We start from the raw sequence: 20,109 nt of genomic DNA on the forward strand, positions 1-20,109 counted from the left end.
CAGGCCCATGACTGGCCATGTAAAGAGTGGGTGCCAGGCCGAGGCCTCCTCACCCCTACCCCACCCCCTTCCTCCCCTGCCAGGCAGAGTGAGGAAGGAGGGCCTCTGCCTGCAGCCTCCTGCCCGTCCTCCAGTTGTGCCCACTGTGAAGAGCGATTCCACAGCACAACACCCCAGGTGCCAGGCCCACAGGGCGCTGGATTGGGAGATAATTTGTCTCTACAGAATTTGGCCAAAAAGAGGGTTAACGAGGAATTTATGGCTGAGGCCACCCCCTCCAAAAAGCAAGATGTCCTTCTCTCCTGGGCACTTATGACACTCTTCACTTCTGTCACATGCATAGGACATAATACATGGTTCACAGTCTACCAATGTTCTGGATTTTCCAAAGCTTCCACATTCTTCTTCCTGTTTGATCACTGCCACCCTGTGAGGTAGACAGAGTCCAGATTTCCATCCCCATTTTACAAAGAAGTGAGGGACCGGGGACACCATGAGATTGGCCCAGGTCTTCCCAAGCCTGTCACTAAACAGAGGGGCTCCCCGAGCCTCAAGGCCAACCCCCCCTACTCTTGTGTTCACGAGCTCCACTCTGGTCACCTCTGTGTCTGAGACCTTCCATTCACAGCTTCAGCCCAGAATACAGCTGTGGGCCCCAACCTCACACATCCAGCTGCCCCTCCACACTCCAGGTGCGTGTCCCCAAAGCACCTCAAACTCCGAGTGTCCCAGGACAAACCTCGATTTCCCTCCCCTCACCCCCTGAAGCTTATCCTCTCCCAATGTCATAAGGGGTCTTTTTTTTTTGTCTTCTTGCCTTTTTCTAGGGCCACTTCCCACGGCATATGGAGGTTCCCAGGCTAGGGGGTCCAATCGGAGCTGCAGCCACTGGCCTATGTCAGAGCCACAGCAATGCAGGATCCGAGCCGCGTCTGCAACCTACACCACAGCTCATGGCAACGCCAGATTCTTAACCCACTGAGCAAGGCCAGGGATCGAACCCACAACCTCATGGTTTCTAGTTGGATTCGTTAACCACTGCGCCACGACGGCAACTCCCTCATAAGGGGTCTTATCCAGCCAGCTAGTAAAGCCGAGACCCAGAAGTTATCCTCTACACCACCCTCTTCTCCACCCACATCCAAACCTCCACCAAACCCACCCAGCTCTGCCCACACCCTTTGTAGCCTCCGTGGTCCAAGCACCACCATCATCTGCCTGGTCAGCAGCAACAGCTTCTCACTGGTGCCCTGTCACTATCCTGGACCCCTTCCTAATTCATTTGCTTCAGTAGCTCTCTGTGAACCAGCACTCCTGGGTCCCCAGACGAGCATGCCCCCTCCAGCCCTTGCTCATGTCGCTTCCTCTCCCTAGAATACCCCACCTCCATTCTGCCAATTAGCTTCTCCTCATCCAGTGATCTCCGTGCCAACACTGCTCCCAAAGGGAAGCCTTCCTTGATGCCCATATGAGTTCAAAGGATTCTCAGAGAGGGGCAAAGCAAGGGGGTGCAGCGGTCAGGCACACAGAGCCTAGAGTCAGACTCCCTGGGCTCACAAACCCAGATCCTCCCTTTCTCACTGGGTGGCCTTGAACAAAAGACTCTGCCTCAGTACTGTGTCACGGGGGTAATTAAAGTACTTCATGAAGCTGTAAATGAGAACGAATGGGTCACACATGTTCAGTGCTTAGAACATCCCGGCATACACGGAAGCCTTCAGTGACTCTTAGCCATCTATAGGTGACATTAGCCTGGCACTTGCCTTCCTGGTGCCACATGAGGACCTTTCTTGCACAGCACTTCATCCTGGTAGATAAGGACACATTTCTCTGTGCTGTGCTTCCTTCCTGAGTCCTATAAAGGCACAGATCAGGTCTGGTCTGGCACCTGTCTTCTGTGCCCAGCCTGGAACCAGGCACAGTGACAGCCACTCCATCTATATTTATTCACCGGACTCACAGCTAGTCAAGGGCAAAGCATCTCCCCACTTGGGACCAGACAGCTTCTCCCCAGTACAGTGTATTGTGCTCTTGGCTAAATTGCGAAGGGCAGGCCAATCTGGCCCACCAACTGTTTCTGTAAATAAAGTTTTATTGGAACACATCCACACTCATTTGTTCACATATTGTCCATGGCTGTTCACATGCTATGAGGGCATGAGTAGTTGCAACAGAGACCATATGGCCAACAAAGCCAGAAACACTGACTACATGTCCCTTTACCAAAAATGTTGCCCAATGCCTGCTTTAGGTATTTGTAAAATCCTCGAAGCCAGGGCCCATGGTTTCACGGGGTTGGCATGAGGTTTAAACAGGTTCATTCAGTTCATTCATGGAAAGCACTTAGCATGGGGCCTGGCACCCAGGAAGAACCCCAGCAATGTTACTAGGTATTATGTAGTTCCATACACTTACTCATAAGAGATCGATAATATTTGTGCAGTGAAATGCAACATGAGAATTTCTGCTTCCCAGGATAGGTTTTAGCCCTGAAGACCATCCCAGCCTCAGTGGGAAGTCAGGACAATTCATGGGAAAGTGGTGTCTGCACTGAAAGGAAAGGACATTAGAAAGAACGAAATGCAGAGTTCCCATCGTGGCTCAGCAGGTTAAGAACCCGGCCAGTATCCATAAGGATGAGGGTTCAATCCCTGGCCCCACTCAGTGGGTTAAAGATCCAGCACTGCCCCCCGCTATAGTGTAGGTCACAGACGCAGCTCAGATCCTGCGTTGCTGTGGCTGTGGTGTAGGCTGGCAGCTACAGCGCCAATTCCACCCCTAGCCTGGGAACTTCAATGTGCCACAGGTGCAGCCCTAAAAAGCCATAAATAAATAAACAAAAATAAGCAAACAATAAAGGTTTGGACTTGTCAAGAATCTTTAAAAAAAAAAAAAATACTACCTTTTACTATACTCCTGGCATCAGAAACCATCCAGATATGATCCAGTTTAATCCTTGCAGAAGTGCTGCTCCAACTTTCTGACACGTCCAAGTCTTGTTATGAGGATTCTTCCTAAAATGTGGATGCTAATGCAGTCCGGCTGAATTCTGTGGGCATGGGGCCTGAGAATCTGCATTTGTGGGATTCTGAAGAATCTCATTTCTGAGTTTTCCCTTTGAGCAGCCAAGCTTTATAACGGTCCTGCGAGCTGAATATTACTATGACCCTTCCTGTTTTACAGGATGGGGAAACTGAGGCTCAGAGAGGTGAAGACCCTTGCCCAAGGTCACACACTTAGGAAGTGATGAAGCCAGGATGTGAACCCAGGGGTGACTAAGTCCAAAATCCCCATTTTGTCTGTGACTTTGTTCAGCCAGAGAGATCTCCTTCAAGAGACTGTTCCAGTGTAGGGGGCCCCTGCCTGCTCAAAACCTGCTTCCTGCCAGCCCGGATGGGGGTCCCGCGGACTTCAGCCTTCCTAGGCTTGGCGCCGTTTAGCGGCTGCTCCCCATCACCTTTCTGGGCAAAGAGGTCCCTTCCAAGGGAGGCTGGTGTCTGGGCTGGGCTCAGGAGGCTTCTGTTGGGGTTGCCCACTTGTTACCATATCATAAGCTGCGTGGGTACCTTGTGAAGAGGTCTGGTTTTTGCCACATTGCTCTCTGCTGGCTGCAACTCGGCACACCTCTCCTTCTCCCATCTTGTTGCCTCCATGGACGCAAGGATGCACGCACGTACGCACGCACGTACGTATGCACGCACACACGCACGCACCGCACAGCATCCCTTCTCTTCTCCCTCCCACAGCCGCTGCTCTTTTCTCTGAGGTCAGAAAGATGGAGTTGGGACCTCCAGGCTCCCTCGGCCAACTGGGCCGAGGAAGCACCAGGCCCAGGGCTGCCTGTGAGGCAGGAGCTCTGAGAGTGCAGTCCTGACCTTCCAAATGCAGCAAACTGCGGGCAGGAAGAGCCTGTTTGCTTGGAGGAAGAAAGCCAGAGCCCTTCCTCTGCCCCGCTCATCTGAATGGTTGCTGCTGCCTCTTGGAAGTCACACCAATCCCTCTCCCTTTATGCTGCGTCTCCCTTTCCAGCTGGTCAGAAATCTTATGCATATAGAGAGGGCAAAACCATTAGAGGTCGTCTAACAGTCCATGCTCCTTTTTTTTTTTTTTTTTTTTTTGTCGTCTTTTTTTTGCTATTTCTTTGGGCCGCTCCCACGGCGTATGGAGGTTCCCAGGCTAGGGGTCTAATCCGAGCTGTAGCCACTGGCCTACGCCAGAGCCACAGCAACTCGGGATCCGAGCCGCGTCTGCAACCTACACCACAGCTCACGGCAACGCCAGATCGTTCACCCGCTGAGCAAGGGCAGAGATCGAACCCGCAACCTCATGGTTCCTAGTCGGATTCGTTAACCACTGCGCCACGATGGGAACTCCCCACGCTCCTTTTATACATGGTGAAAACCAGAAAGGGCTAGCTAGCTACCTGCCTTAGCCACACAGCAACTGAGTAGCAGAGCTGGGACTGAAACTCAGATCTCTGGACCCTGCAAGATGCTTCTCAGGCTCTCGGGACGCCCCAGAGAGAGCGTCCAGGGCTGATCTAGGCTTGAATCCTGACTCACTCCGTAAGTGTCTTTGGGGGAGTTACTTCACCCCTCAGAAAGGCAGTTTTCTCATCTACCAATTGAGGCCAAAAAATACATCCGGCGGGGGTGTTATAAGGACTATGATAAGGTACATCAGACCCAACACAGTGTGGGCACTTAACCCGTACTATTCCTTGGGCGATGGGTCTTCAAGGCGCTCTCACCGTCCCCACGTGTTTATGAAGATGGGCATCCGGGTAGGTGGGCATGTGCGCCTGTGCGGGGCAGGGCTGGGGCGGGGTCAGGTTAGGGATGCAGTCCCTCATCTCAGAAATGAATTGCACAAAAAAAAAAAAAAAAAGAGTTCCCGTCGTGGCGCAGTGGTTAACGAATCCGACTAGGAACCATGAGGTTGCGGGTTCGGTCCCTGCCCTTGCTCAGTGGGTTAACGATCCGGCGTTGCCGTGAGCTGTGGTGTAGGTTGCAGACGCGGCTCGGATCCCGCGTTGCTGTGGCTCTGGCGTAGGCCAGTGGCTACAGCTCCGATTAGACCCCTAGCCTGGGAAACTCCATATGCCGCAGGAGCGGCCCAAGAAATGGCAAAAAGACAAAAAAAAAAAAAAAAGAAAGAAAAGAAATGAATTGCAGAAAGAAAGCATCCACTAGGGTCTGGGGAGGAGGCAGCCCCATCTTTGCCTGAAGGGGTAGAGGGCTATGAGACTGCAGAGTTTCCCAGCGGCCCCCCACCCTCATCGTCTCACCCCTGCTTCTCTATGGACAGCGCGGGTTGCCCCAACGCATGCGCTCTTCCCAGGACAAAACTCGGCCCTTCTTCAAGTCTGCGCAAAATAATCCAACAGCCTCATGAGCAGTGTAGGCTTACTGAGGATCCATGCGGGAGAGAGGGGAGGGGTTTTACATCACACATCCCAGAGAACTGCCTAAAACTCTTTCTTAGAAAAATTCCTAGAGTTCTTGCTGTGGCTTAGCGGGTGGTCAGGATGAGATTCGACCCCTGGACTTGCTCAGTGGGTTATGAATCCGGCGTTGCTGCAAGCTGCACTGCAGGGCGTAGATGTGCCTCGGATCCTGCATGGCTGTGGTGGCGGTGTAGGCCTCAGCTGTAGCTCTGATTGGACCCCCAGCCTGGGAACTTCCATATGCTGCAGGTGGGGTGTAAAAAGAAAAAAGAAAAAAAATTCCTCAAGGTCTATAGAAAAATTTTCTTCTTCACAGATGCTTTGTGGCCACACTGCCATGAAAAGGTGCGGGGGTTGGGGGGGAGTGGGCAATAGGGGAGAGACCTTCTGGCACCTCTCCCTCCAAAGCACACCCCTCCTGCAGGCCAATCCCTGGGCTGAGCCAAAGGGCCTTGTCTAAAAGGACTCAACTTCCTAGGCTGCTGTTGAAGGCGCCCAAAAGTGCCACAAAAGCGTCCTTTTCCTTATGCTAGCCTCCAGACCCCTCTGCCTCCTGCCTGGCCACAGATAATACTGATGCCAAAAAATTAATTAATAATAATCATAGTAATTTTTTTTTTTTTTTTTTTTTGCTTTTTGCTGTTTTAGGGCCGCACCGGTGGCATATGGAAGTTCCCAGGCTAAGGGTTGAATCAGACCCACAGCTGCTGGCCTGTGCCACAGCCACAGCCACGCCAGATCCAAGCTGCATCTGCAACCTATGCCACAGCTTGTGGCAACACCAGATCCTTAACCCACTGAGCAAGGCCAGGGATCAAACCTGCACCCTCAGGGAGGCAATGTGGGGTCCTTAACCTGCTGAGCCACACAAGAACTCCATTATCCTGAAGGGGTTTTTTAACTTGCTTTGTTTTTAGTTTTCTTTTCTTTGCAGTGTATCTGCCTCTTCCTCTTTCTGAACCACTTCTCCACATTTATTCAAAGGCGAACTTGTATTGGGGGCCTACCATGTCTTTGGCTTTGAATTAGGTGGTAGGGACAGAACAAATGAAGAGAGAGAAGTTTAAAAAAACAGCTATAGAACTGGCCCTCAGGGGACCCCGTGGCCTAAGGTGGAAGTATCTATGTAAACCAATATTTACTATAATAACTACCATTTATCAAATGTTTGCTACATGCCTTCAGAGTCAACTAAGTATATTGCCAGAATTAACTCATTTAATCCTGGCAATAATCTTAGGAGGCAGACATTATTGGGCCCTCTTTACACACAAAGAGATGAGGTGATTCACCCAAAATTACACAGCTAATAAAGACTAAAGCCAGAGTCCAACCACCAGCCACTATAACACACTGCCCCTCAATGTGTCCCAAGTGCCCCAAAGTGCAGAGGAGGGAGCTAATAACTTTGCCCAAAGAAATCAGGAAAGGCTTCATGGAGGAGGTGGTTTCAAGCTGGGTTTTGATGGATGAATAGAAGTTTGCTGAGTGAAGAAGAGCAGAAAAGACATTCTAGTACGAAAGCTCATGGAGTTCCCACTGTGGCACAGCAGGTTAAGGATCTGGCATTGTCTCTGCAGCAGCTCAGGTCACTGCTGAGGCACAAGTTCGATCCTTGGCCCCGGGAACTTCCATATGCTATGGGTGCAAAACATATATACATATCTGGAGTTCTCACTGTGGCCCAGAGGGTTGAGAATCTGACTGCAGCAGCTCAGGTCACTGTGGAGGCAAGGGTTTGATCCTCAGCAAAGTGCAGTGGGTTAAAGGATCCAGCATTGCCACAGGTGTGGCATAAGTAGTAATTGCAGCTCAGATTCAATCCCTGGCCTGGGAACCTCCATATGACTCGGGTGAAGCCTTAAAAAAAAAAAAAGAAAAAGAAAAAGAAAAAAAAGAAAAGAAAAGCTCAGTATGTCAAAAGTCAGAAAGCTGCAATAATAATATGTCATGAGAAGTTTCCATGCTGGACAAGAGGGAACATGGTGATGGGCAGAGACCAACCCCACAGGGCCCTGTGAGCCTCGTGAAGCACTCGGTTTGCTCTGTACAAAAGTGGGGAGCCGCTGAAGGGCTGTGAGCTGGGCGGTGGCTTTGCTCCCTCTCCCTCCCTTGCTGAACAGCTTCCACTCTGGGCCCATGTCTAGAAACTGGGCTGCTTTCTCCTCCCCCTGCCTCCCCCACGTCTCACAGCCATGCTGTTCTCTCTCCCCCCACACACACCCTCCCTGTTCTCCAGGGGCTGTGAGGGCCTCGAGCATTTTCCCTATCCTGAGTGTGATTCTGCTCTTCATGGGTGGACTCTGCATCGCGGCCAGCGAGTTCTACAAGACTCGACACAACATCATCCTGAGTGCCGGCATCTTCTTCGTGTCTGCAGGTAACAGCCACTGAGCCAGGCAGGCCAGAGTCCAGGCCTGCCAGTGGGGAGAAGGCTGAGGTTTGGGTGCCCCGTAGCTGGGAGGACCCGGCAGAGAGAGGAGGGGAGAGCGGAGGGGGATTTCTGGGCCTTGCCAGGGGCCAAGTTGCAGGTAAGGCAGGCTGTGCTGGGGGTCCCACCCCAGAGCAATGCCTGAACCCCTCACTCAGTCCCCAGGAATATCCTCAGACCCTGGCCCTTAACCCAGTGGCCCATCTCTTTCCCACCTTCCAGAAAAGGGCCCCGGTCCCAGGTCCCTCTTAGGACACCAGGCCTATGGTCACTTGCCCACTCCCCTCCGTGTCCTTCCCAGGTGGGAGCAGGCAGACACCCAAAACCACATTTCTCAGCCCAGTAACATCACAGGTTACTTGGCTTCAGATGCCCCAAAAAAGAATATAGGCTGTAGTAGGAGCCATTTAGTAAGAACAATGAACCTTTGAGCAGCACTTACCGCACCCCAAACTCTAACAGCTTTCACTTGGATTAACTTGTTTAATTCTCTCCATGGCCCTACAGGAGTTAAGTTCCGTCACTACACCCATTTCACAGATATGGAAACTCAGCTGAAAGTTACCTTGCCAGGGAGTTCCCATTGTGGCTCAGTGGTAATGAACCCAACTAGTATCCATGAGGACTCGGGTTCAGTCCCTGGCCTCGCTCAGTGGGTTAAGGATCCGGCACTGCTGTGAGCTGTGGTGTAGGTCACAGACATGGATCGGATCTGGTATTGCTGTGGCTGTGGTGTAGGCCAGCAGCTACAGCTCTGATTCAACCCCTAGCCTGGGAACTATCATTTGCCACTGGTGCCAACCCAAAAAGACAAAAAGAAAAAGAAAAAAGTTACCCTGCCAGGAGTTCCCTGATGGCCTAACAGTTAAGAATCCTGCATTGTCACTACTGTGGCTCGCATCGCTGCTGTGACGTGGGTTCGATCCCTCACCCAGGAAATTCTGCATGGTGTGGGCATAGCCAAAAAAAAAAAAAAAAAAGTTTCCTGGCCAAAGACTTTGCATCTAGGACTTCACTCCCTGCTACACCAGCTGCAACTTCCTGTGCAGCTTTGAGCAAGTCACTTAACCTCTCTGTGATCTGTTTTCTTTCTCACCTGCAAACCCCTTGAAAAGCACTCAGCAGTGAAGGCAGGCAGTAAATGCTCAATAAACATTTATTACTAGTATTATTATTTCTCCCTCCATCGTGGGATGCTTCTCCCTCCTCTCCCTTCTCCCCACATCTCTGTTTCCATTAGCTCTTCCCTTTGTGGCTCTCTCTAAATGGGAATGATAAAATAGGGAGTTCTCATCGTGGCGTAGCAGAAATGATCTGACTAGGAACCATGAGGTTGCGGGTTCAATCCCTGGCCTCGCTCAGTGGGTCAAGGATCCGACGTTGCCGTGAGCTGTGGTGTAGGTCGCAGGCGTGGCTCTGATCTGGCGTTGCTGTGGCTCTGGCGAAGAGCCGCAGCTGTACCTCCGATTAGACCCCTAGCCTGGGAACCTCCGTGTGCCGCCGGTGAAGCCCTAAAAAGACAAAAGACAGAAAAATAAAATAAAAGAAATGGAATGATAAAATAGTAAGGTAATGCTTGCCAGCATCCCTCTGCACTGGCCCATCTATTCTCCATGGAAACGCTGGACCATGAAAAGCCCCTCCAGCGCTCCCTGGCCCTTACTCCTGCCCGGTGCCTGGCGTCTTCCTTGGAAACTAACCATCCTTCTCTCGGCTCCCCCCTCTGCCCCGCCCCCTCCACGCCCACCCTGTGCCCGCAGGTCTGAGTAACATCATTGGCATCATAGTGTACATATCTGCCAATGCCGGAGACCCCTCCAAGAGCGACTCCAAAAAGAATAGTTACTCGTACGGCTGGTCCTTCTACTTCGGGGCCCTGTCCTTCATCATCGCCGAGATGGTCGGGGTGCTGGCCGTGCACATGTTTATCGACCGGCACAAACAGCTGCGGGCCACCGCCCGCGCCACGGACTACCTCCAGGCCTCTGCCATCACCCGCATCCCCAGCTACCGCTACCGCTACCAACGCCGCAGCCGCTCCAGCTCCCGCTCCACCGAGCCCTCACACTCCAGGGACGCCTCCCCCGTGGGCATCAAGGGCTTCAACCCCCTGCCGTCCACGGAGATTTCCATGTACACCCTCAGCAGGGACCCCCTGAAGGCCGCCACCACGCCCACCGCCACCTACAACTCCGACAGGGATAACAGCTTCCTCCAAGTTCACAACTGTATCCAGAAGGAGAACAAAGACTCTCTCCACTCCAACACAGCCAACCGCCGGACCACCCCCGTATGAAGCCCGCGGGAGTCTCGCCAGCCTCGCCAGCGCCGCCGCTGCCACCGCCGCCGCCGCCGCCGCCGCCGGGGTCCGGGGCAGAGCCGGGAGGAGGGGCGCCGCCGCGGCGGGCGCGCGGGGTGGGCCAGGGGGTGGGGGGAGGGTGGGGGACCAAACCATCCTTGGGGGGGGGACAAACCTTCCAAAAGCAAAAAAAAAAAAAAAACAAAAAAAGAGAAAAAACATAACAAGTAAATTTAAAAAAAAAGAACAAACTATAAGAGGAACAAAGAAGCAAAACAATAGGAAATGTGAAAAAAATATAAACAAGGGAAGGAAAAACAAACTTAAAAAAAGCGAGAGGATAAAAATTAAAAATAGAAAATAAATCTAAAAGAAAATGCATGATTTCCCATGTACCATTATTTTAACATTTAATAAAAACCAACTTAAATGAAAAAAATAAAAGGGAACCAAGATCCTATTAAAGCAAAAAAATGAGAAGGCGCAGAAAGGAAGGGAAATGTTCTTTGCATTTATCAGGGGTTTATGTTCCTTTTTTTTTTTTTTTTTTTTTTTTAAACGCGGGAGAGTTATTTTTCTGTTCCCTTTAACCCCAAGCGGGCTCTGCCTCCCTGGGTGAGTGGGGGGGTGGAGACTCAGGGGCCCCGGGGCCAGGTGAGCCTCTCGGTCACTGCCAGGTCCCTGGAGCCTCTGGATGGGTGCCCCGGGAACGCTGGGCAAGCTTGGTGGCTTGTGAGCCGGCTCCTCCCAGCACTGATGGGGCAATTGTAGGCCTCCAGGTGACCCAAGAGTTCTTGGTCCCTCCTGTCCGAAAGGTGCCTGGAGGGGGGGGTGCACCTGGGGCTTGCCCAGCCCCGGGGTTCCCAGTCCTTAATGGTCCTTAACCCACTGTGATGACTTCCTAGGCCTTGAGGGAAGGGAAGGAGAGAGGATGGCTGCTGGTGGCTGGCCCAGATGCCCGGGAACCCCGGAATCCTCAGGGTGAGCCTCTTGGGGTCGCCGCCCCAAGCTCCTGTCCTTGGGGACAGGGGATGCCCACCTCCCGGGGGGATATAAAGCATCTCTCCCTCCTCACCCCTCACCTCAGGGCCACAAGCTGACCCTGGGGCGATGGTGGACCCCCAGACTCATAAGCCCTCAGCCTCTTGGGAAGGGGGTTCACTGACCTTTTGGGGGTCCTTGGACTCGCTGAAGCCCCCTCAGGGCCCAGCAGGTCCAACAATGACACTGCAAAAAGGTTTCTTTTTACAAAAGAAAAAAAGGAGAAACAAGTGGTGATTTTTTTTAATAAAAAACCACAGACTATAAATAAATGTAAATATATAATAAGTGGATTTACTTGCAAGAAAATCAGATAGTATTTTTCTTTTAATTCTTTTCCAGCTTTAAACTGTGAAAACAAACAAAAAAAAAATGGGGTGGGGCGGGGGACTTACAATTTAGCAGGGAACTTGTAAAGAGACAACAGACAACAAATATACAAATCCATTTTAACAAACAAACAAGCTACTGTGAGAGATGAGAGCTGGGCTTCGAGCAGGAGGTCAAGGAGAAAGGCCGCTGCCAGGGGTTGTGATAAAAGTTCTCTTCCTGACACCAGGAACGTGCTGCTAATGTGGACAAGGGAGAACCGTGATTGAGAATCCGGTGTACGCAAGGGAGGTTGCACACCCCACTCTCACACGCGCGCGTGCGCACCCACACGCACACACTGCTTGCTCTGGATTCCGGAATCCCTTGCTGCGTGGCCTCCCTGGGTCAGTCTCCCCCCGTATGAGCATGTGGCTTGACCCAGATGAACTCCAAAGACCCATTCTTATTCTTGGTGTCGATGACTTTCTAGACCTGCCACCTGCCCAGAGGAGAATGCCAAGGGGGTGACCAAGATGGCTACCATCCAGCCCCCAGACATCGAGAACATTCCCAGATCATCAGTCAGCCGTTCGGCCACACACACACACACACACACACACACACACACACACACACACACACACCATATGCCTCCTCACTGTGCTCCCAACCCCCGGCCCCCACATCCGATGTCAAAAGCAAAAATACACACCTGCGAGCAAACGCATTCTGCCATTCCGACAGGGAGGGAAAGGCACCAGAGGTCCCCAGGGCCACTCATTATTTTGTGTCCCCTTTCTTTCATGCCATAACCCAGTCACAGGGAGTGGAGGGGACTTCCTTGGGAGAAGAGAGCAGCCACCAGGCTTCCCCCCTCTGTCTTTGGGGATCAGAGAAAAAGGAGGGTCCCCCAAGGGTTGCTGGGAGAGTGAAAGCTGGAGGGACAGAGAGCAGAACTTCACAAAGTTTGGTCCCAGCAGGAGGACCGGCCCCCAGGGTTAAACACAGACCATGGACTAAAGTTGCGGGGGCGTCCTGTGTTGCTCCCCTCTCTCCCCAGAACAAGAGGGGCCAATTCAGACTGAAAGAAAACCAGTCACTTCCCCAAACTCAAATTTCAGCCTCTCCTGCCTGTCTCTGTGCTGAAGGCACGGGCCCCCGCAGCCCCCATCAGCACTGCTTATTTGTATCTTTCTTGACCCTGACCTGGCCTGAGGCTTCTTAAGTTGACCTCTGAGGAGGTGCGGGGAGTGGCTCCAAAGGCTTTGGGGGCTCGCCCACTCCCAGCTTCCCTTCGCATCTTTTGTCTGGGAAAGCTAAGCTCTTTTCTCAGGTCCACAGCTGCTGGAACCCTAAGCTCAGCCTGAGGCACAAGACAGAATGTCTGCCCCCCAGCCCAGAAGTGTGCGGGAGGCAGGGGGCGCCCAGGACAGAGGCATGGGGGCCAAGGCCAGGTGCGGTGGCAACCCAGTGTTTTCTCAGTCTGGGCAGAAATCGAAATCTCTCCCTCCCCCATCCAACCTTGCCCTCTGCCCCACCAGCTTCCAAACCGGAAAGCATCAAGGACAGGAGAGAAAGGAGAGGGCCCGAGGAAAGAGCAAATAAGTGGGCACTGTCCAAACGGGGAAAATGGCCTTGGTTCTCTGACCAAAGTGTCTGGGATGGTAATCCGAGCTTCCTCCCAGGCCCTGAAGCCTGGGGCCTGGGACCTCTCAGAGAAGCCTGCCCAGGTGTGGACCAAAAGGGCTAGGGGGCCCGGAGGGAAGGAGCGGGATCAGGACTGCAAAGGCGCCGCTTGCTAGGGTGGACGATTGCTCATGTCCAGCTCTAACCAGTTCAAGAAACCAACCTCCATTTTATTTTGTTGGTGGGTCCTTTTTTCTTTTCAGACTGTTAACAGAAAACAATTTTAAAAAGCAGAAAACTAAAAAAAGAAAAAAACAGAAAAAAAATCCTGGTACATGAAATAAAGATTTTTTTTTATAGCTTGGTCCTCATGCCAGTGGATTTCTTTCATTGCCTTCCCAACTCCTGAAACCATCCTAAAGCCTCAGTCTGAGAATTTAGATTCTCAGTGTTGTGGGGGTGGGGTGGGGGGAGAGGCTCAGCAGGCATGCAGTAGAGTGTTGGGAGTTTTAAATTTCTCTTACCGATACTTGCACACCTCCAGTGACAGGGGACTCACCCCCTCCAGAGGCAGCCCTGGGCCACGCAGAGTAGTGCCCATGGGTGAAGGTCTCCTCTGCATGATGACTTTCTATGCACTTCTTCCTGTGACTCCAGGAACAATGCATGAATCCCTTCCATTTTCAGCACAACAGTCCCTCAGATATTTGAAGGCCGTGAGCACGACATCCTTGAGTTTGCAGTTTTAGAACAAGCCAGCTCCCCTCAATATCTCAATGAAACTCCAGGCTTTCAGTTTTCTCCTTGAACGTGTGCAGCCCAGAATGGACATGACCCTGCCAGTGTACTTAGAGGGGTCTCTGTACAGGTGCCCCTTGGAGGGGACCGTAGACTGGGAGACAAATGAGGAGCGTCCAGCAGGGGCTCCTGGGACCATCCTAATGTGAAGAGGGCATTCCCGCTGTGGTTCATCAGGTTAAGAACCCGACTAGCATCCATGAGGATGCGGGTTCAATCTCTGGTCCTGCTCAGGGGGTTGTGGATCCGGCATTTCCATGAGCTGTGGCACAGGTCCCGGATGAGGTTCAGATCTGGCGTTGCTGTGGCTGTGGCGTAGGCTTTCTGATTCGACCCCTAGCCTGGGAATGTCCACATACTGTGAGTGTGGCTCCTAAAAAAATACCTAATGTGAAGAAATAGGAGTGGCCAGATGGCGTGGGTCTCGGTCAGCTCAGGCTGCTATGACAAGGCATCATAGACGATGTGGCTTAAACAACAAGCATTTACTTCTCACAGTTCTGGAGGCTGGAAACTCCAAGTCCAAGACCTCAGCAGATTCGATTCCTGGTGAAAATGCTCTTCCTGGCTTGCAATCAGCCACCTTCTCGCTGTGTCCTCAAATGCAGCAAAGAGTGGGGGTGGGGGGGGCTCTGATCTTTCTTCCTTTATTATAAAGACACTAATTCCATCACAGAAAATCCTGACCTCATCTAAACCTAATTACCTCCCCAAAGCCCCACCTCCAAATACCATCACAATGTGGGTTAGAGTTTCAATATGTGTATTTGGGGGTTGGGGGGACAGTAATTCAGCCTATAAGGGATGCAAACCTAACAGGGGACTTGACCCTTGGCTTTGGGGAAAGGCCCCCATTGGAAGGCAGTAAAAGAACTAACCCACCAATGGTCACCCCTGTTCTGGTTAAACTGCCAGAGTCAGTTATTGGAAGGAATACTGTAAACCCCTCTCAAAATGCATTTAATTTAGTTCATTTGAACTGAACTTTAAAAAACTGTTACATTGTCTAGGATGGGTAGAAAGATAGTATTTCAGAATCAAACAAAGATTTTAAAAGCAGACCCAGGGAGTTCCTGTCGTGGCTTGTGGAAACAAATCTGACTAGTATCCATGAGGATGCAGGTTCGATCCCTGGCCTTGCTCAGTGGGTTAAGGATCTGGCATTGCTGTGAGCCGTGGTGTAGGTCGCAGACACAGCTCAGATCTGGTGTTGCTATGGCTGTGGCGTAGGCCAGCGGCTACAGCTCCAATTTGACGCCTAGCCTGGGAACCTCCATATGCTGCTGTGCGGCTCTAAAAAGACAAAAAAAAAAAAAAAAAAAAGAAAGAAAGAAAAAGTAAAAGCAGACCCAAAAATACTCATATGTTGGCAAAGTATAAAATGCTTCTCCTCCTTTTTTTTTTTTTTTTAATTTTAATTTTATGGCCACAGCCACAGCAGATGGAAGTTCCCAGGCTAAGGACTGAATCAGAGCCACAGCTATGACCTTCACCACAGATGCAGCAACACCAGACCCTTTAACCCACTACCCAGCCCAGGGATCAAACCCACACCTCTGCAATCAGCCCAAGCCGCTGTAGTTGGATGCTTAACCCACTGCACCACAGCGGGAACTCCATCCTCCTCCTTCTAACAGGGGCTTCCTGTGGCCCCCTTCCCATCACCACCCACACTGAATTTTTTTATCCTTGACTCAGAAGGTCAGGTATAAACTCACCACCAACGCCCTGACAAACAGAAAAAGAAAAGCTGAGCAGAGCTTGTTTAAAATGAAAATATTACGCTACGTTGCTCTGAAAAGAGAAAAAAGCGTCCTCCTTCTGCCCTACTGACATCTACCATTGCAGACCAAAAAATAAATAAATAAATAGCCTGGAGGACTCATTCATTACAATGACTGGGATTCACTGGGCTGGTTATTTGCATATTTCCATCTGGAGAGCCAGAAGAATGACCTATGAGGGGTAACAGAGTCACCTTAGAAACAGCCGCAACCCGGGTCCTGATACAGACCAGGGCTTCTCCGTGAGCTCCAGGAGGGGGGGTCTCTGGAAGACACTGTCCAGGATGCCAGGGAGGAAGCTTCGTCCTTGCACAGCTCTCCCCGGGGCCCAAGAGGAAAGCAGCAGCACGCAGAGGAGACACAGCACGAGGCCCTGGAAATGCCACTCTAGAATCAGCCAACATTCAGAACTCCCTGCTCTGGAGTTCCCGTTGTGGCTCAGCAGGTTAAGGACCCAACGTAGTCTCCATGAGGATGCGGGTTCAATCCCTGGCCTCATTCTGTGGGTTAAGGATCCAGCATTGTGTAGGTTGCAGCTGCAGCTCTGATTCGACCCCTAGCCCGGGAAATTCCATATGCCAGGGGTGGGGCCCTAAAAAGACAAAAAGAAAAAAGAAAAGAAAAATTCTAGAAGAAGCCTGTGTCGGAGAGAGAAGGTTACAGGAAGAGTGTGGGCTCGGGGTGAGCCCCCTCCTTGGCCTATGGGCTCTTCCCCCCATGGGGAGGGGCATGGCCTGAGGAGGAGGGGCACAACAAGGTGCCCCAAAGCCCGGGGCCCCTCTTGCCCATGTCCAGAGGCAGCACAGCTTTGACTTTTGAATATAGACCTCAGGGTCCAGCCCAGGGCTCCACCTCCCAGCAGGTCAGGTGAGAGGCCACAGAACTCAGAAGACCTACACCCTCCTGGGAAAGAGGCACCATGAGAGACCAGAGAGGGCAAGCAACTTGCAGACCACACTTGCAAAGTCGTTTCAAGCAGGCTGTCAGCCCCAGGCTCCTGACCTCTGACCTTGCCAGGAAGTGTGAAGCTTTCCTTGTCCCTCCTCCGTTCATGCTCCAAACTTAGAGTTTCCTCCTCGCAGGAGCGCTGAGCTCACCAAACTCCAGAAGCTCTGAGATGGTCTGTGTGGGAGTAAGTGTAGGCTGCTGTCTCGGTGAGTGTCTAGACCCCCCTAACAAGGAGCATCAGTTTGGACTGGCTTCCAAGCCAATGCTGAGAAAGCTGGCTGGTGGCCAAGAACCACTCCACTCTCCCCGTGCACAGGCTCTGGAAAGAGGTGTCTGTGGGCCAGCTTGCCAGGACTTCGCCCAGACCAGGTCGGAGGAACTTGGCCCTGCCTGCCCTCCCAGCCACGCTGTCACAGACAGAAATCTAGTATGTAACGGGGTCGCCTCCTGCAGGCACGTGCAAACCAACCACGTGCATCTCTTCTGCATTCTGTGTTCAATGATGCCACACCGCACCTTGAAATTGGCTGTGATGGGGATGTTTACACCACAGAAATGGGCAAACGCTACAAGTCAGGCCTTTTTATTTATTTATTTACGTTTTGCTTTTTAGGGCCACCCTTGTGGCATATGGAAGTTCCTGGGCTAGGGGGTCAAATCAGAGCTACAGCTGCCAGCCCACACCACAGCCACAGCCATGCCAGATGCAGGCTGCATCTGCGGTCTATGCCGCAACTTACGGCAACGCCGGATCCTTAACCCACTGAGCAAGGCCAGGGATTGAACCCACATCCTTGTGGATACTAGTCAGATTCTTAACCTGCTGAGCCACCATGGGAACTGCAGGCCATTGGTTTAATGGAGGGCTGAATGTCAAACACATCAGATGCGGCACAAAAAAAAAAAAAAAAAAAAAAAAAAGCTGTAGCTCTGGTGGGTGCATGTAAGTTCACTCATGCACATTTCTGAGGCACATCCATGGCCCCACAGTGCCTGTGCCTGTGAGTATGTGCCCAGGGACACATTCTTAGGTGCACCCCACATACACACACACACACACACACACACACACATGCACACACACACTTCTGGAATTAGATCCACTCACACAAACATATCCATTCAATCTGTCAGCCTTTCTTGATCACATCCCCTCCCCAAATCTTGATCTTGGTCCCAAGTGTACGGACATGACAAGGACGCAGGCTTTCCTGCAGGAAGCACCCAGTAGAGACAGGACCATGGACAAGGAAAGAGAAGCTCGCTAAGAACCATAATAAAGCTGCACAGAGGCCTGGCAAGGAGGGTAAACTAACGTGAGGCGAGCTCACAGAGGAGGCAGGGCTTCAGCGAGACGCAAAGCCTGCCTCTCGGATTTCTCCACTGCTTAATCCACGCGCCCATCAACCCCTCTGTGCATTTACGTGCACACGAAAGCATGGAGGTGTGTGTATTATATCCCAGATGCCTGCATCCATGTGTATCCACATCCATGTACATATGTAGCTCATGTGTACGTGTGTCTATACTGCTCAAGACATCGCTCAGAACCCAAGAGCACCAGACTCGGTCGGATGTCCTATTTTGTCACGAGGATTTCCCAGCCCTGAAGCCCAGCTCTCCTCACGTCCCCCGCCCCCTCTGTCTCGGTCTCTCTCTTTTTCAGTCTCTCCCCCCCCCCCCCGCCCCCGGCTTTCGCTCCCTCCTCCCTCTCCCACCCGGTTACCAGTCTGCCTCAGCCCACCCACACTGCTCTGCAAAGGATTCCCAAAAGAAAGAGAAGCCCACGGTCAGAGCACCCCAGGTACCGCTCTCGGCCTCTAGCGATCAAAGCGGAGAAGGAGAGATGGGCTCTCTGAGGCAGCCCTCGGAGATGAGCCTTAAAAGAGCAAGACTGTCCATCTTGAGGAGGAGAAGGAAGGAGTGTAACCCTTCCCATCCCATTCAAGTCAGAAAGTCTGGGGAGTTCCCGTTGTGGCTCAGAAGGTTAAGAACCCAACTAGTATCCATAAGAATGAAGGTTCAATTCCTAACTTTGCTCAGTGGGTTAAGGATCTGGTGTTGCCTCAAGCTGTGGTTAGGTTGCAGATGTGGCTCAGATAGGGCATTGCTGGGGCTGTGGCAGAGGCCGGCGGGCTACAGCTCAGATTCAACCCCCAGCCCAGGAACTTCCCTATCAAAGAAACTAACGTGAGGCGAGCTCACAGAGAAGGCAGGGCTTCAGCGAGACACAAAGCCTGCCTCTCGGATTTCTCTACTGCTTAATCCACGCGCCCATCAACCCCTCTGTGCATTTATGTGCACACGAAAGCACCTGCACCCCCGAAAAGGAAAAAAAAGAAGAAGGAGAAAGTCTGGGATGACCTGTCATGGCCCTTAAACCACTCACTCTCTCGTGGGGTGGTAAGACAGAGGGATGTGAAACCCAGAAACCAACATCAGGCAGGATGCACTCAGCTCTCCGAGGGCGACGCTTGGGAGAGAGGAGGGAGGCCACCAGGGGCAGGAAAGGGGAGGGCTTGAGCTAAACCACCATCTCTTCATGTCACTCCCTCACTCAGAAACCTTCGATGGCTCCCCAGTGCCCTCAGAGTAATGCCTTTAATGTCCTCCCTGGCCAGGCCCCTGGTGATCTGTCTTGCCACAAAAAACTGGGATTTGGGGGAGCTTCCCATACACCAGGCATTACCCAATCACATCTTATTACCGCTTAGCAAGCAAGTCGTATCACCCCTTTTACAGACATGGAAACTGAGGCTGAGAGAGGCAGAAAGGTACAGGGGTTAAGAGCATGCGCTCTGGAGTCACATTGTCAGGGCTCCATCCAGGCTCCAGGCAATTTCTAGCAGCATCATACCTCAGTTTCCTCATCTGCAAAAGGGGAAGAATAATAATAGCACCCAAGGCAGAAAGTTTTTACATGGAGTCAATGAAGTAAAGGCATTTGAACGGTGCCTGATGTGGAGTTCCCGTCATGGCTCAGCAGTAATGAACCAGAATGTACCCATGAGGATGCGAGTTTGATCCCTGGCCTCGTTCAGTGGGTTAATGATTCAGTGTTGCCATGAGCTGTGGTGCAGATCACAGACGTGGCTTGGATCCCGTGTTGCTGTAGCTCTGGTGTAGGTGGGCAGCCGTAGCTTTGATTCAACCCCTAGCCTGAGAACTTCCATATGCTTTGGGTGCAGCCCTAAAAAAACAAATAAATAAAATAAAAAGTGCCTGATGCATAACTACAGTTATGTAGGGTTCAATCCCTGGCTCAGCACAGTGGGTTAAAGGATCTGGTGTTGCCATATAGCACAGCTGGTTGCACCTGCAGCTTGGATCTGATCCCTGGCCCAGGAGCTCCATAAGCCAAGAGGTGGCCAAAAATGAAAAACAAATTTTTTTCTTTAAAAAGATGACCCAATTTTTATCCCAG

General features: G+C 51.8%; 2 protein-coding genes across 8 annotated transcripts in view; one reads left to right on the forward strand and one right to left on the reverse strand.

Annotated features, from left to right (window-relative positions):
* The window catches only part of LOC146403132 (uncharacterized), a 109,412-nt gene extending 105,741 nt beyond the window's left edge, over positions 1-3,671 (reverse strand). For 5 of the 7 annotated variants that reach the window (XR_014803077.1, XR_014803078.1, XR_014803080.1 and 2 more), the window contains exon 1: positions 2,903-3,671. Coding sequence is in view for 2 of the 7 variants with exons in the window: in XM_084955453.1 (XP_084811579.1) it covers positions 2,903-2,933 (31 nt within the window). In the remaining 5 variants the exon portion in view is untranslated. The remainder of the gene's footprint in view (positions 1-2,902) is intronic. The other 2 variants (XR_014803079.1, XM_084955452.1) reach the window with 2 other exon arrangements.
* The window catches only part of CACNG2 (calcium voltage-gated channel auxiliary subunit gamma 2), a 118,914-nt gene extending 108,649 nt beyond the window's left edge, over positions 1-10,265 (forward strand). The window contains exons 3-4 of the mRNA XM_021091537.2: positions 7,686-7,826; positions 9,638-10,265. Of these exons, the coding sequence (XP_020947196.1) occupies positions 7,686-7,826; positions 9,638-10,173 (677 nt within the window). The 3' untranslated portion in view covers positions 10,174-10,265. The remainder of the gene's footprint in view (positions 1-7,685; positions 7,827-9,637) is intronic.
* Positions 10,266-20,109: the final 9,844 nt, after the last annotated feature.

Source organism: Sus scrofa, chromosome 5 (assembly GCF_054392235.1).
Source record: "Sus scrofa isolate SSC_HxYL_T2T_F1_AM1 chromosome 5, Sscrofa_HxYL_maternal_Yorkshire_Landrace_v2.0, whole genome shotgun sequence".
NCBI lineage: Eukaryota > Metazoa > Chordata > Mammalia > Artiodactyla > Suidae > Sus > Sus scrofa.